Here is a 13877-nt window from a genome sequence, read left to right as displayed (position 1 = left end):
TTATGTGTGTATATGAAGTTATGTAAGTATATAATAATTATGAATACCTTAGAAACTTCTTTGACAATGTGTGATGGATCGGTGGAGCCAAAGGTATTGATGATTTTTCCAAAAGTAAGTGCCATAGGCTGAGATATAATGATCATCAAAATCACGTCAAGTTTGTCAGCAAAATTGAAGAGTTTGTAGAAAGGAAATTTTTCTTCAACTTTCGGTTTATTTTCATCATCCTTTGCCTCTGGTTTTTGTACCATGGCTAATGATTTAGGTTTAGGAGGGTACGTAACCCTCTTTACGTAGAAAAGAAAGAAAGAAAAAATTGACAAGAGTTTGGTGTGATGAAATAGAGATTCGATATTAATGCATGCTTGCTTGCATGCAACATCTAATTTTAGCAACGAAATGCTCCTTTTCTATAAAATGAATATTTGTTTGACTTTCTAGAATAATAACAATATTTCATTGTCATGCTTTTGTTTTGCTAAGTTGGCAGTCGCCAAGGACAATAATTTGAAGCGATTTGGTTTGAACTACAATTCTTCGCTTCTCTACACTTAAATGTGTGAGTCTTGGCATTGACAAGATCATGGATTAGGGGATTCAGACATTTAAATTTTAATTAATAATTAAAATGATATATATATATATATATATATACACAAAAATCACATTATATTTTTTAATTGTAAGTTTTAGTTTTTTCACTTAAAAATTCTCTACACTTAAATGTGTAAGTCTTGGCATTGACAAGATCCTGGATTAGGGGATTCAGACATTTAAACTTTAATTAATAATTAAAATGATATATATACAAAAATCACATTATATTTTTTAATTGTAAGTTTTAGTTTTATCACTTAAAAATTAAAAGATGAATTATTATCAATTAAGCAATTAGTCATATCTATAATACTTAGAGACAATGAAACCACCATTTTGATATGTGCATGTGTACTTCATTGTGTGTGTGTGTGTTTGTGTAGGTGGGTGTGGGTGGATGCGTGGGTGTGGGTGGATGCGTGCGTGCGTGCGTGCATTGCCCTCACTACTCAAGATTTCTGGCTCCGTCCCTATCTAAAATGAACTTTCTAAAATTAAAAAAATCACTCACTTTTCCTTTTTCACGAAAATGAACATTCTAAAATTCAAAAACAAAAAAAGTACAAAAAATACATACATTAAAAAAATGCACAATACAAAAAAAAAAACTAATTTTATATTTCTATTCAACAATTCTTATTTACATATGTTTCCTTCCTTTTTCTACCAAAAAAATAATATGTTTCCTTCCTTCGTACTACAAAGGAACAATTAATTAAACTACTATAACTAAATCCATAGTACAAGAAGAAGAAGTAAAACAACAGAAAACTCAAAGCAGTAAACGGTAGGGGCAATGACATCGGAGGTGATGGGCGCATGATGTGAAATATGGGGAAGCTCTTTCGGCATCAACACCATCGAGACGGCATAAACAGCAGCCAGAGAGCGATCATGCAAAGTCCGAGTAATGAGAGCTCGGACAATGTTGTTGCTGACGGCCATAGAGCCGTTAACCATCGCAGTGATGTTTATCATATATTTATCCTGGCCCATGATTTCGACTGCCATAGTGACTTGCAAATGCCAAACATTGGCAATTTGGCGAAGGACAACAGGAGGCAAATATTCTCTCAATATATGACACTTGAGAATGAAATATTTGTTATCGTCGCTAAGCAACTTATATCTTTTAGAAACATAAGCATTTAAGTCTCTTGGCGAAGATAACTGAGCTGGTTATGTCTTAGTAGTAGTGGTAGGGATTTTCAGCCTCCCAGTTCTTTATGTTCTTATAGCACACTGCAGGAAAGCTCGCCGCTCCACGTTGCTCCGGTGACGGAGATGGCAACATTGGATTTGATAAAATTGTTTAGCAAATGATTACAACAATACCTATAAGAGACAAACAAATAGTCAATACAATAGACAATGAGTAAAATAGTTACTTAAGTTTGCCTAAGAATGACTATAAATAATATGCATAATCTAAGATAGGCACATTTCACATATCCATTATTTACTAAGAATTGGCAGTTTCTTGCGTTGAATAACTTCTATTAATTGAAACAAAATGTAAGATTAAACTTCTCACAATCTCTCACTTAAAGATAAATGTTTTTGCAAGCGCAAAAATAATTTATTTTATGATCTAATATATATTTGAAATGTGGTATGCATTAATGAACAATATAAATTATGTGCAGGTTACATGCCTTCTGATCCTTCGCCGTGAAATCCGGAAAAGTTATCGTCTTCGTCATCGTCAATGACAAAGGAGGCGGAGTTAAAACGTCGAGTAGTGGAAGAGGGGGAAGAGGCAAAGTTGAATTTTTCGGTGGCGGAGGAGGAGGATGTAGAGTTGCATTTTCCAGTGGCTGAGATGAATCCTTAAACTTCGAAACATGTGTAGAATTGAGCAGCCCGACGAGATTGAAAGGAACAGATTCATTGTTGACTGGGAAGAGGAAGAGCCTCAGTGCCTTTGATGAAAAGCGGCACAAATAGTCGTATTCAGTCATCATATGATGGAGATCTTCATCATTATATACCGATATCAAAATCCTCAGGTATTCCTACAGATATTAGTTCGAAAAAAATCGGCTGAAAATGCGCATAATTCTAGTGGAAGTAACCCGTGAGCGCACTCGATATCTGGTGGGCCACTAGTGTGGAGAAATGGGGAAGGATTTCTTAGATGCTCGAAGGTGGCAACGTAAATTTGATATCAAGTGTGTCTTCAACTTTCTATTTAAAATCATTTTTATTTCTTAGAGTGATGGAATATAAGAGAGTTTTTTTTTGTATTGTGCATTTTTTCAATGTCTGAATTTTTCGTATTTTTTTTTTGTTTTTAAATTTTCGAAAGTTCATTTTTGTGAAAAGGAAAAGTGGGTATTTTTTGAATTTTAGAAAGTTCATTTTAGACATGGACGGAACCAGAAGTCTTGAGTAGTGAGGGCAATATACACATGCACACATCCACCCACACATGCAGACACGCATGCGCGCGTACACACTGCTTTAATTTTGAAAACATAAATATACATCAATATTTAAATTATGATATAAATATTATAAGGAAAATTTGAAATTATGAAATTTGTTACATAATATAGATTACATTTGCACAAAATTTACATAGTTATCACGTTAATGTAGTGGTAAAATCTTCCTTTTGGATGTGAGCCCATGACATGGGTTCTCCACGTTGGCTTTGCAATCTCAACAAGACTTTGAGGAGAGGGATCAAACCTATCGGTGCAAAACTAAGATACCAGGGGTTCAAAATAGATAATAACATGATTATTGGCTTAAAATAACAAAGTTGAGGGGGTTTACCTGCATATTCCCAGGATGCAAGGTGGCTCCGCCCCTGAGTCCAGCTATGATTATTTAACTCACTTTTATGAGTTTTAAATTTGACATCTATTCAATCTCAATTAACTGTTGGTAATAATTTAAAACTTTCCGACTCTTCATAATACGTAAAGGTTGTCAAAATCGGGACTTTACTTCAAGTTGAAAGGGAGTAGCAAAATCGGGACTCGGAAATCGCAATCAAAATCGAAGGATTTTACTCAAGGACTTTTGTAGAATCGAGATAAGATAGCAAAATCGAGACTCGTAAAATCGCAATAAAAATCGAGGATTCTACCAAAACAAAAATAATACTAAATATTCTTTAGTAGTCTCTGTTATTAGAGTTCTGCTTAACGGACACTGACATGTATATCTTTAAATTGATCGTTTCTATTTTAAATTAAATAACACTGATATTTTTTTTTATTGATTTGTCTTCTTTCTTTCTTTCTTTTTATTATGGAATTCCTCTCGTAATCTTCCTTTGATCCCCTTGACACACCATTTCCTCCATCAATGGCTTAAATGGACAATAGCTGCCTCAATTCAGCCAACCCAACAAGGGTAGCACCAACAACAACCACAATCTCTTTTGTCGCCTCAGGAAATTGACAAGTAAATGACAGATAAACCCAGTGGCGGATCTTCTAAGGGGCAGGCAGGTGCCATGGCATCCCCCAGAATTCCCTTATATACTATATTAGATGTAATATATCAATAGCAACTTGGTTGCTGCAGTGGTAAGGGAGTGCCATAGATGGGTAAAGGTTGCGGGTTCAACACTATCTCTAGTGTTCTCTTTTTCTTTTTACTAGTGTTCTCATCTAGTATCTCTAGTGTTCTCTTTTTCTTTTTACTAGTGTTCTCATATTTGTTCTTTTATTTCTCTAGTGTTCTTTTTACATATTTTACATATTTGTTCTTTTATTTTTACAAAATTGTATTAAAAAAACATCTTTGATGGAATTCGAACCCACAACCTCTTGATTCTTGATTACATATTTTACATATTTGTTCTTTTATTTTTACAAAATTGTATTAAAAAAACATCTTTGATGGAAATTCGAACCCACAACCTCTTGATTCTTGATTTCTTGATACTTATACTTGATACTTTCAAATAACTACATATTTGTTCTTTTATTTTTACAAAATTGTATTAAAAAAACATCTTTGATGGAAATTCGAACCCACAACCTCTTGATTCTTGATTTCTTGATACTTATACTTGATACTTTCAAATAACTTATGCCACTAGGGTAGTTGTTATTTATTGTTAGTTCTTAAAACTATTTAATATATATTCCATAGAAGTTCGGCACCCTAAAAAAACATCTTTGATGGAATTCGAACCCACAACCTCTTGATACTTGATTTCGAACCCACAACCTCTTGATTCTGGCACCCTAAAAAAACATCTTTGATGGAATTCGAACCCACAACCTCTTGATACTTGATACTTTCAAATAACTTATGCCACTAGGGTAGTTGTTATTTATTGTTAGTTCTTAAAACTGTTTAATATATATTCCATAAAAGTTCGGCACCCCCAACGAATTTTTTCAAGATCCGCCACTGGATAAACCCCAAAACTTATGTACCTGTTATACAGAAGAAAACTCAAGCGGAATTAAGCAAATGTCCATACTCCATATACTAACTGCTAACAGTTTTTCTAATCCAACCTGGTGTCAACCACCTCCTATCAATTTTCATTCCAAAGATCCAATATACGATTCCTGATAACAGTATAATCATCATTATGCTCTTTCCCACCCAATTCTCTCACAACCCAAGCTCGAATCTCATAATCAAGTGAAAAGGCGATTGCCTCGGATTTGATCTCTTTCTCAAGATCTGTTTTGGTCCTAGTCCTCTTCTTCAAACTACTACCCAACTTCTCTCAAAAAGCTCATCATCCATCAAACCCTCATTGTAATAAGCAAAACACGCTTCAAAACACATCCATCTGGTAAGTACTTCCGATATGTGACGTGTCTGTGATATGTATAAAGCATTGATTTTTTTTTTTTTTTTGAGGGAATATAAAGTGTTGATGTTAAAACAAGGGTTAAAAATACTTAAAAGATCTAAATACTTTTTTTTAGAAAATTCTTAAAAGGATCTAAATACTTTTTTGACGAGAGTTAAATGGATATAAATACTTAAAACTTAAAAGGGCTTATGATGTGTATAAAGTGTTGATGTTAGGACAAGGGTAGGATCTAAATACTTAAAAATACCTAAAAGACATATAATGTTTAATTAGATATTCTAATTTGTAAGCTTATTGACAATCAAATTATCAAAAACTTTGATAACTTAACAAAACTATTAATAACTGAGACAGCGACATGACATTCATTATGCTGTGTTTATATTGTGATTTACACCTACCAAATCATAGTATAAAGTGTATAAATAGGATTTCTACCACAAATTAATATTTGACAGAATCACATTAAACTTAAACTATTCTTAAATCATGATTTAATTAAAAGTAAAAGAATATTTGTCTGTCAGAAAAAACCACGGCAGTAAACTATATGAAAACATGACCCTAGCCATCAGTAAGTTTGAGCTTTAAATATCTTCCTCATTTAAGGCTAAGCCACAATTATATGCCTGACCTAGGTTTGAATGCTGATGGTTAGCCATCCGTATTGTAAAAGATGGAGTGATTGTCAGTGAATCCTTCCTTTGCATGAAGATATTGCTGACTAGACTGAAGCATGGATCAATAACTTTGAGCGACTGAGTTGAAGTGTTCCATGCAGTAAATCATGTACATGATGGTTAGGGTCGTAACTGTGCTCGTTACTTCAAACCTCAACCAACGGAACAATTTATCGGATAAGAATTCACAGTAAAAGGTCAGGAAGAAAGCCATTTTTCATTCACCAGGCCACTCGCAAAAGCAGCAATGAACACATCACATTATAGATCAGCAAGAATTATAAAACTTGACCAATCAAAGTGAATCAAACCATGAATCAAAATCATCTGAAACTTTCGACTTGTTTTGGGAAAGTGAAGATGTAATGCTGTGGTGGACATGTTTTTCTTCTTGTGGCCATGATAAAACATTTGGCTTCATCAAAGTGGATGTTTCCTCTAGTAAGTCGTCAAGTGCATCATCCAGAGTGGCAGTAATTGATGCAATCCTGGATTGAACTGGCTCTTTATTTGAAATCTGAGGTAGATCCATAGAAGAGACTCCTAAAGGAGCAGTAAAGGAGGCACTGGACTTGGTCTCATCAAGTGAATCTAGAAGCAAATCCAGTTCTTCTTCAACAGCAGCTGCCTCAAATGTTGAGTGTTTCACAGCTATATCTTCAGTGGAATGTAAATTGGTTTCTACACTAGGTTGAAATGCTTTATTTTCACCAGAACTGCCAACCTGCTGAAATTCAACATTGATGTTGCTCACAGGAATGAGAAAGTCATCGGACAGGGCAGGTGTAGAAGCAGCATGGCTACTGCTACAAGAACTAGATGATGTAAACTGATCTGCTGCAAAATCATCTAAATTTAATTCTTTAGACATCCTATTAGCAGCTAGTTCACAGTCCTCTGCAGTTCCCTGTACGTCCGGTTCATCGCTGCTCACCGTAGAGTCTTCCACACGCTATAAAAATGACCACATTAAGGCAGCATATATAAATTTGCAGACTATGTCAAAAATTTAAATCCATCCTCCAAGTCCAACTTATTAGTGACTTTACAGGGCATAATATTGAATTTATATTATGATTCTTAACTTACAATTCCAAATGTCAACATTTACACGATACTCGTATTAGTGATCCGGCCACACCATAGCTATTTCTATAGAATCGTAAACATGACTTCATAAAGGATGGTTGCTTTCAGCATTATCGCACTATATGATCATAGTGATGCATGTGCACATTGACGACAGACAATAGATCATATAGTCGATATTCCAACTAATAAAGGGTCCGTTTGTTTCAGATTTTTTATAAAAAAGAAAAATCACTTTTGTCATTTTTAAGTGTTTGTTTAGGATTTAAAAAAAATAATAAAAAATCATTGTATCAAAAAAACTCTATTATGACTTTAAAATGAAAAGCTATTAGGATTAGCTTTTCCCAAAATCTATATTTTTTTTTTTAAAATAAGGAGCTGTACAAGTTAAAACTCATTTTTTTAAAAAAATTGATTTTTATCGGTAGTAAACAAACAGAAACAATAGCTTTAGATTTTTTTTAAAATACTTTTAACATAAAATCTACTTTTTTTAAAGCTGAAACAAACGCACCCAAAAGCACACTTGGCCAACAACTATGGCTCGTGCCTTTATCAACACTCAACAGATGATTCCAATTCAAAACTGTCTTTTGATGTTACAGAGGAACAATAACCATTTTATAAGTGTTTGCTATGTGTGCCATTATTATTTCCCACTCTAGCTATGAATTTGAAACCTATAACTGAACTGGTACACATTTAATGCCATAGGGAAAGAGCACAGGAGCCCTTAAGAACTTCATTTTACAATAAGGTCCTGTTTGTAGGACTAGTAAAAATATGAAAACATGTTGGTTCTCTAATAATTACAAAGATATTTATTTTCACTTTGTATTATGGTTTCTACAATTTGGATAAGAAATAGTAAAAACAACATTTCTAATATATGTATTTCTTATACAAATCTTTGTTAACAGAAAACAATGGTAACAAAACATGATAGTTTTTAACAAATCTTTGTTTAGGGTATATTCAATAATTTGTGCAAGAAATGGAGAAAACAATAAAATATTGGCAAAATTACTCTTATTGAACCTTAACTTAATTTCTGGTAACGGTTTCGTCTAGCGGCGAAGCTAGTAATAAATTTATAAGGGGCCAAATATATAGAAAAAAAAATATTTTTAATAATTAAAATATTAAATTAACTTTGAAGAAAAATTACTATTTTAATTTTGCTTATATAAATGTAAATTAAAACAACACCAAAAAAACAAAAAATTACAATAACTATTTAAAAATGCTGAGTTCAAAAGTGTTTCAAAGAGTCAAATTTATCTATAACTACAAGTGTCATTTGCAAGAAACTTATTACTAACAAAACTATCTTTATAGTTATTGAAGAGACTAGAAGTATCTTTATAGTTATTGAAGAGACTAGAAGTACCGAGATCAAACGAAATAAATTTATCAATTATGTGATATTCTTTTAACTTTCATGTTTCTATCAATTTTTGACAAATAAATTTATTTGCAGTACCTAAATATATATTATTGGGGTGGCAAAATATAAAACATATGTACTTACTAAAACAAAATAAAAAAATGTGGGGTAGTCAAAGCTACCCCATGCATATACTAGCATACGCCCCTGGTTTCGTCCTTTATCTTTTTTTCACGTCATTTTGATCAATTTGCATATGGATTCCTGCACTCAAGTTTTCATATAAATTTTATCCATATGCAAACAGAACAAAGGGACAAAAATGACGTGAAAAAAAGATAAAGGACGAAATCGTTATTGAAATTAAGTTAAGGAACGATGAATGTAATTTTGCCTAAAATATTTTTGTAATTATTAGTGAAAACAGAAGGAAAAAAAATTGCAACCAAATGCATATTTTAATTCTGCATTTCACATGTCTGTGGAACACCGGAGCACAAAACATACTTAAGTGGACCTGAGTAAACCTTCTATAGAGCTCTAATTTAGTTACCAGTTACCACTGTTGTCAGTGTGTTATGAAATCATGTATGGTTTCAATCAGATAACAGAATAACATTTGAAATAAATAAAACAAAGCACAATTCTTTAAAAAGTAGAAAGCTAAAAATAACTATGCCTCAAGCAGAGGAAAAATGGGGAAATGATTAAGAAAATATGAGGAATGTTAAAATAAATATTATGAAATAATACTTAACTAAAATGTAAAGAAACTTGCAAAGAGACAGCCACATAATTTTCAAGATCAATTCAGAGGATGGACATACCAACTCAGAGGGTATCAGGTCAGGCTCAATAAATAATCTCTTTGATAAGTCGACTTTAGCCAGCTTTTCAGCAATAGCATGCAAATTCAAGGAAATAAATGATGCCTGCATGAAAACCCAATTCATGGTAAGTAAGGAAAAACACAAAACAAGGTTGGAATATTAGCATGCTAGAAACCAGAATCTCCAAACCATGAATTAGTAAGAGAGCTGAACAAAAAAAATAAATATGGAAGGGTAAGTACCCAGCAGAGCAAATGCTCATGCTCCGACAGAAGAAAAAAATGGTCAGCTTTCCCTCTAACTAACTTCAAATGAATTCCAAGATAACTCCCCAGTCCCTGCTCAGTCGCCACACTCCTATCAAACCCTTCCTCAAATAACCGCCCATTTCATGCTGCCCTCCCCTTTCTCTCTCTGCCACCTCATTATTCTGTTGCTCTTATTCTTCCTCACATATACTCTCCACACCATAGGCTTATACTGCTGACCTTCAATTGCATAATTTGAGCTCATGTTCTCATTTTGGACCCTAAATGACTCTCGATGATAATGCTCAAGAAAATCAGGTGGAAGTGGAATGACAGAAATTGTTGGTTAGTTAGGAAAATAGGAATGACAGCTTGAATTAGTTTGAACTATGCTTATTTAATTTGTTTAGATTAGATTAAGATCTGAATCGATTCAGACCTAATATACTCCTGAATCTCTTGTCCTTTGTATCTGCATTTACGTTTCCTAAGGTTGGCATTTTCCTAACCAAAATTTCTTATATGTTTGATCCTTGTGAAACTATAGCCCGAAATGAATCAGAAATAAGATTATCATTTCTTCAAAACTACATGGTGTCCCTTAAGATATTTTTCAGGGATGAAAGTTGCAGGATCTAAGTCAAGGGTTGTTGTTTTTCAAATAGAATTTATTCTATATCTCCTTAAGGAGACTAGAATGGGTGGATGCAAACCTGGCAACCTGCAAATACCCTAAACGGTCCCAACCAGGAGCTTGTAAATGACCAGAAAGGTGAACTTATATATACTTCTCTCCATCAAAGCTAATAGTGAATATCTACTTATAAAATACTTGCCAAACATTGCTTTTGTAGTAAATAAAGCATAAAGAGTCAATTTAAGTTATGCATTCATCTAATGAAGAACATTTTGAAGAGGCTACTGTTTGGCCTGCAGCGTTAAAGCTGACACTAATGCTGACAGTGATGAAGCTATCACAGACAGCCAAGATACTCATATTGCACATTTGAATGGGTAATTTGGTCGCATGGCAAAGTAAAAAAAACAGAACATAATTGCAAAAAGCAGCTCTGAAGCAGAAATAGAGCAATAGACTATAGCTCAAGAAGTGTGATGATAACAAGATCTTGGATATACCATCTTAGAATTTGGACTTTATAGGCTTAACTCAACCCCTAAAGTTAACACAAAAGATGAGATTGCCCAGCCTTATAATAATTAATTTGGCCAATTCTCTTGTAAATGTGGGATCTCAATACCAACCTACTTGTCCTACATACTTGAACAGTTGAACCATGTATAATCTTGAATGAATAAGAAATAAGATTAAAATTGTTGCATCTCAAATTTATACTGCCAACTTCAAAGATGCTAATTCATCAATAAAGTAATCACAATTTCAAACAAATTTAGTGATTTCTTAAATACTGAGGAAGAAAATGTAATTGCAAAATTTGTCAAGGAACAGAGGTGTGTTCGAGACAGTTTGAGTAAATTAAATTTAGCACATTCCTCGGCCACCTCCTAAACAATTTATTAAGTAACAAGCATTAAAAGGTAGTCGCAACAAGCCTCATAGATTGACTATGAATATATTAATTTATAAAAGGCATTTAAGCCTAAAGAACACTCGCTACTAGTACTCTGATTTCGCTACTAGTACTCTGATTAAAACTATGGTCTATAGTAACATCGCAACGGAAGTTTAAGCCACATTAACCACATTTTCCCGCAATATATAGATTCACAGTGCAGCCGCAATTTATAATCACGCTTTAAACCTTATAAAATGAAACTATACTAATCATATAATCAAATCAAAACTAGTTAAGGAAGTAAACAAATTACCTCCTGATATGCACTAGTCTTATCATGTACAACAAAATTATCATCTCCAACCCACGACACAATTCCCTCTCCACGAACTTCGAGTATAGAGCTTAATCCCACACCAAACTCCCCTGCAAAAAAATCACAATCACAACAACATTAACACTTAAAAAAAAACAATGTAACAAATTACTCAATTATCATCATTCAACATTAATCACATACAAGGAAGAGCTTCATTGAAAGCATCAAGCGTTTTATCAGCATTAGACTGAGCTTCAGCAACAAGAAAACGAAAATCAGCGCCTTTACTTTTGGGAACAACAACATCTAGGGTTTTGCTTCCAATTTCAGGAACAGAATCCAATTCCTCTTCTTCATACCGATCCCAATTTCCGGGAAGTGCAGAAGAATCTCTCCTCGAACGATTGGTTTTCTTCTCGGTTACTTGTTCTTTTACGGCGTCGTTTTGGTTAGGGTTTGAAGATGAAGAAAATGAAGAGTGTGGTTGTGATTGAAGTTTGGGTTTGTGATTAGCGTGATGCTTTTTGTTATGTTGTGTGTGATTTCGCTTTGATTTTGCTAAAGATTTTACATCCATTGAAGAATGTTGAAGGTTTATGGAATTGAACTGTGTGTTAGGTTGCAGAGTGTGGTGAATGTGATGGAGTTCAAACGCTGTCGTTTGAAGCTCCAGCATAAATTAAATGTTAACCAAATTTTTTTTTTTTTTTAAGGAAAATATAACCAAAAATATTATGACCTCCAAAACCTCCCAATTTATTTTCACATCATAAACATTCAATAAAAACCACTGTAACACGTTAAAATATTTCAGATTTTAGAATCCAAATAAGACGCCCAAAAAACTTAAAAAAGTAATGGCCAAAATATTAAAATGACTGCTTAATACTCCATCAGTTTCAAAATGAGTGTCGCTTTAGCCAATTGCACACAGATTAAAGAATTGAATGAAATAATCATTAGACATAACACTTTTACTAAACTGCACTTACTTTATAAGAAAAATACAAACTTAAAGTTGCATTGAAAATTGTGTGAGAGAAAAGTTTGAGTATTTATTGAGGGTAAATTTGGAAGAAAAAAATTAAAGTTGTATTGGAAATGTAAATTGACATTCATTTTGAAACAATTTTTTTGGCTAAAGTGACACTCATTTTGAAACGGATGGAGTACTTAATTTCGTACACTCTCAACGAACGAAATAGTTGTCCTAGTTTCTCATCAAAGCTCGAAGCTTCTACCTTATTTGACCGCGTTCCTCTGCCAAGATTATTGAACCTCTCCTAAAGGATGGGAACCATATTTGGTGTTGTAGCAAATGCATGTAGTTTTCAATCTTAGACGTTCGTTTAAGATCGAAAACTGTTGAAATGATAATGACCATACAGTTTTGATCGGACGGCTCAGATGCTTTACAACACCCTGTTGTTACAGTAGGAAATCTGTTTCCTAAAGGATGAGTTTGCAAAAACTTTGTTTTGTATCTTGTAGTGTTCTTTTTTTTTTCTTTGTTAGCTTTGTAAAAAGAAATTCAAAAAATAAACGATAGACATTCATTCTAATTGATATAATACATCAATGTCAAAAATTAAACTGCAAAGTATTTATGCCTACAAATATAATTATATTCAAGTATTTGAAATACTCATCTCTTCGGATATGTAACGTTGACGACGTCAAAGTTATTGATTAAATATACACTTGCTTAGAGCTAATCTTTCAACTTAAATCAAATAAGCACCACACTAAAATGGAAAATAAAAAATACACCGCACAAAAATGAGAAATCAAAACAAACGGAGTCGTGCAAAGACAACGAAATCACAAAAACAAATACAATAAAATTGAAAATATGTGAAAATCACTTATTTAGCTAAAAAAATAAAGAAAAACAATTAATATATGCGATTTTGGGTCAAAATTAACCTTAGATCGCCCTCCTTGTTAGATCAAGAAAAAAATTGGTGAATGTTAGGGTTTGGAAAAAAAGAAAAGAAATACTTAAGTATTTATTCTTTCTGAAAACTGCATTTGTCCACTAAAAATTTAGTCCCTTACAGGGGGTCAGAACTTCAAGGGTTTCATGGTGTCACTATCCTATCTTAGGGAGACCGTTGAGGTCCATTTTATGACGGTAGACCATCAATTTATCTACAACTACATTATTAGGAGACACACGGTAGTTGAACTTACCGCTCACCTAAATCTGAAATACTATGTCTATGTGACGAACACCACAATGGCAACTATCTGAGTGTATGTGAATGAGACAGAATGTTCAAACTAAAAGAAGAAAAAAATGATTCTAACCCTAAAGACGATTGAGGGTGCCCAAGAGAAGAAGGGACAATGGATAACTCATTTGTGCCACTCTGATTAAACAACTCG

General features: G+C 33.3%; 1 protein-coding gene across 1 annotated transcript; it reads right to left on the bottom strand.

Moving 5' to 3' along the window:
* Positions 1-5736: 5736 nt before the first annotated feature.
* On the bottom strand, positions 5737-12141 carry LOC146931656 (phosphorelay protein). The gene is made up of 4 exons (XM_085703209.1): positions 11691-12141; positions 11484-11596; positions 9385-9489; positions 5737-7030 (listed from the first exon to the last, which is right to left on the bottom strand). Exons 1-4 carry the CDS (start codon positions 12064-12066, stop codon positions 6374-6376), a joined length of 1251 nt encoding a protein of 416 aa, XP_085559335.1. The 5' UTR covers positions 12067-12141; the 3' UTR covers positions 5737-6373.
* Between the last annotated feature and the right edge of the window lie 1736 nt (positions 12142-13877).

Source organism: Medicago sativa, chromosome 4, assembly GCF_051527215.1.
Source record: "Medicago sativa cultivar Bolivia chromosome 4, Bolivia_mono, whole genome shotgun sequence".
In the NCBI taxonomy this organism is placed as follows: Eukaryota; Viridiplantae; Streptophyta; class Magnoliopsida; order Fabales; family Fabaceae; genus Medicago; species Medicago sativa.
This window is presented reverse-complemented; position numbering and strand designations above follow the sequence as displayed.

What these genes read in the sequence shown, in the direction of transcription:
- LOC146931656 (XM_085703209.1), bottom strand. Translation starts at nt 12,066, where the DNA reads ATGGATGTAAAATCTTTAGCAAAATCAAAGCGAAATCACACACAACAT. An exon ending in TTTCAATGAAGCTCTTCCTT is followed by an intron (nt 11,597 to 11,690) that starts GTATGTGATTAA and finishes ATTTTTTTGCAG; the next exon opens with GGGAGTTTGGTGTGGGATTA. An exon ending in ACCTGATACCCTCTGAGTTG is followed by an intron (nt 7,031 to 9,384) that starts GTATGTCCATCC and finishes TCATTTTTATAG; the next exon opens with CGTGTGGAAGACTCTACGGT.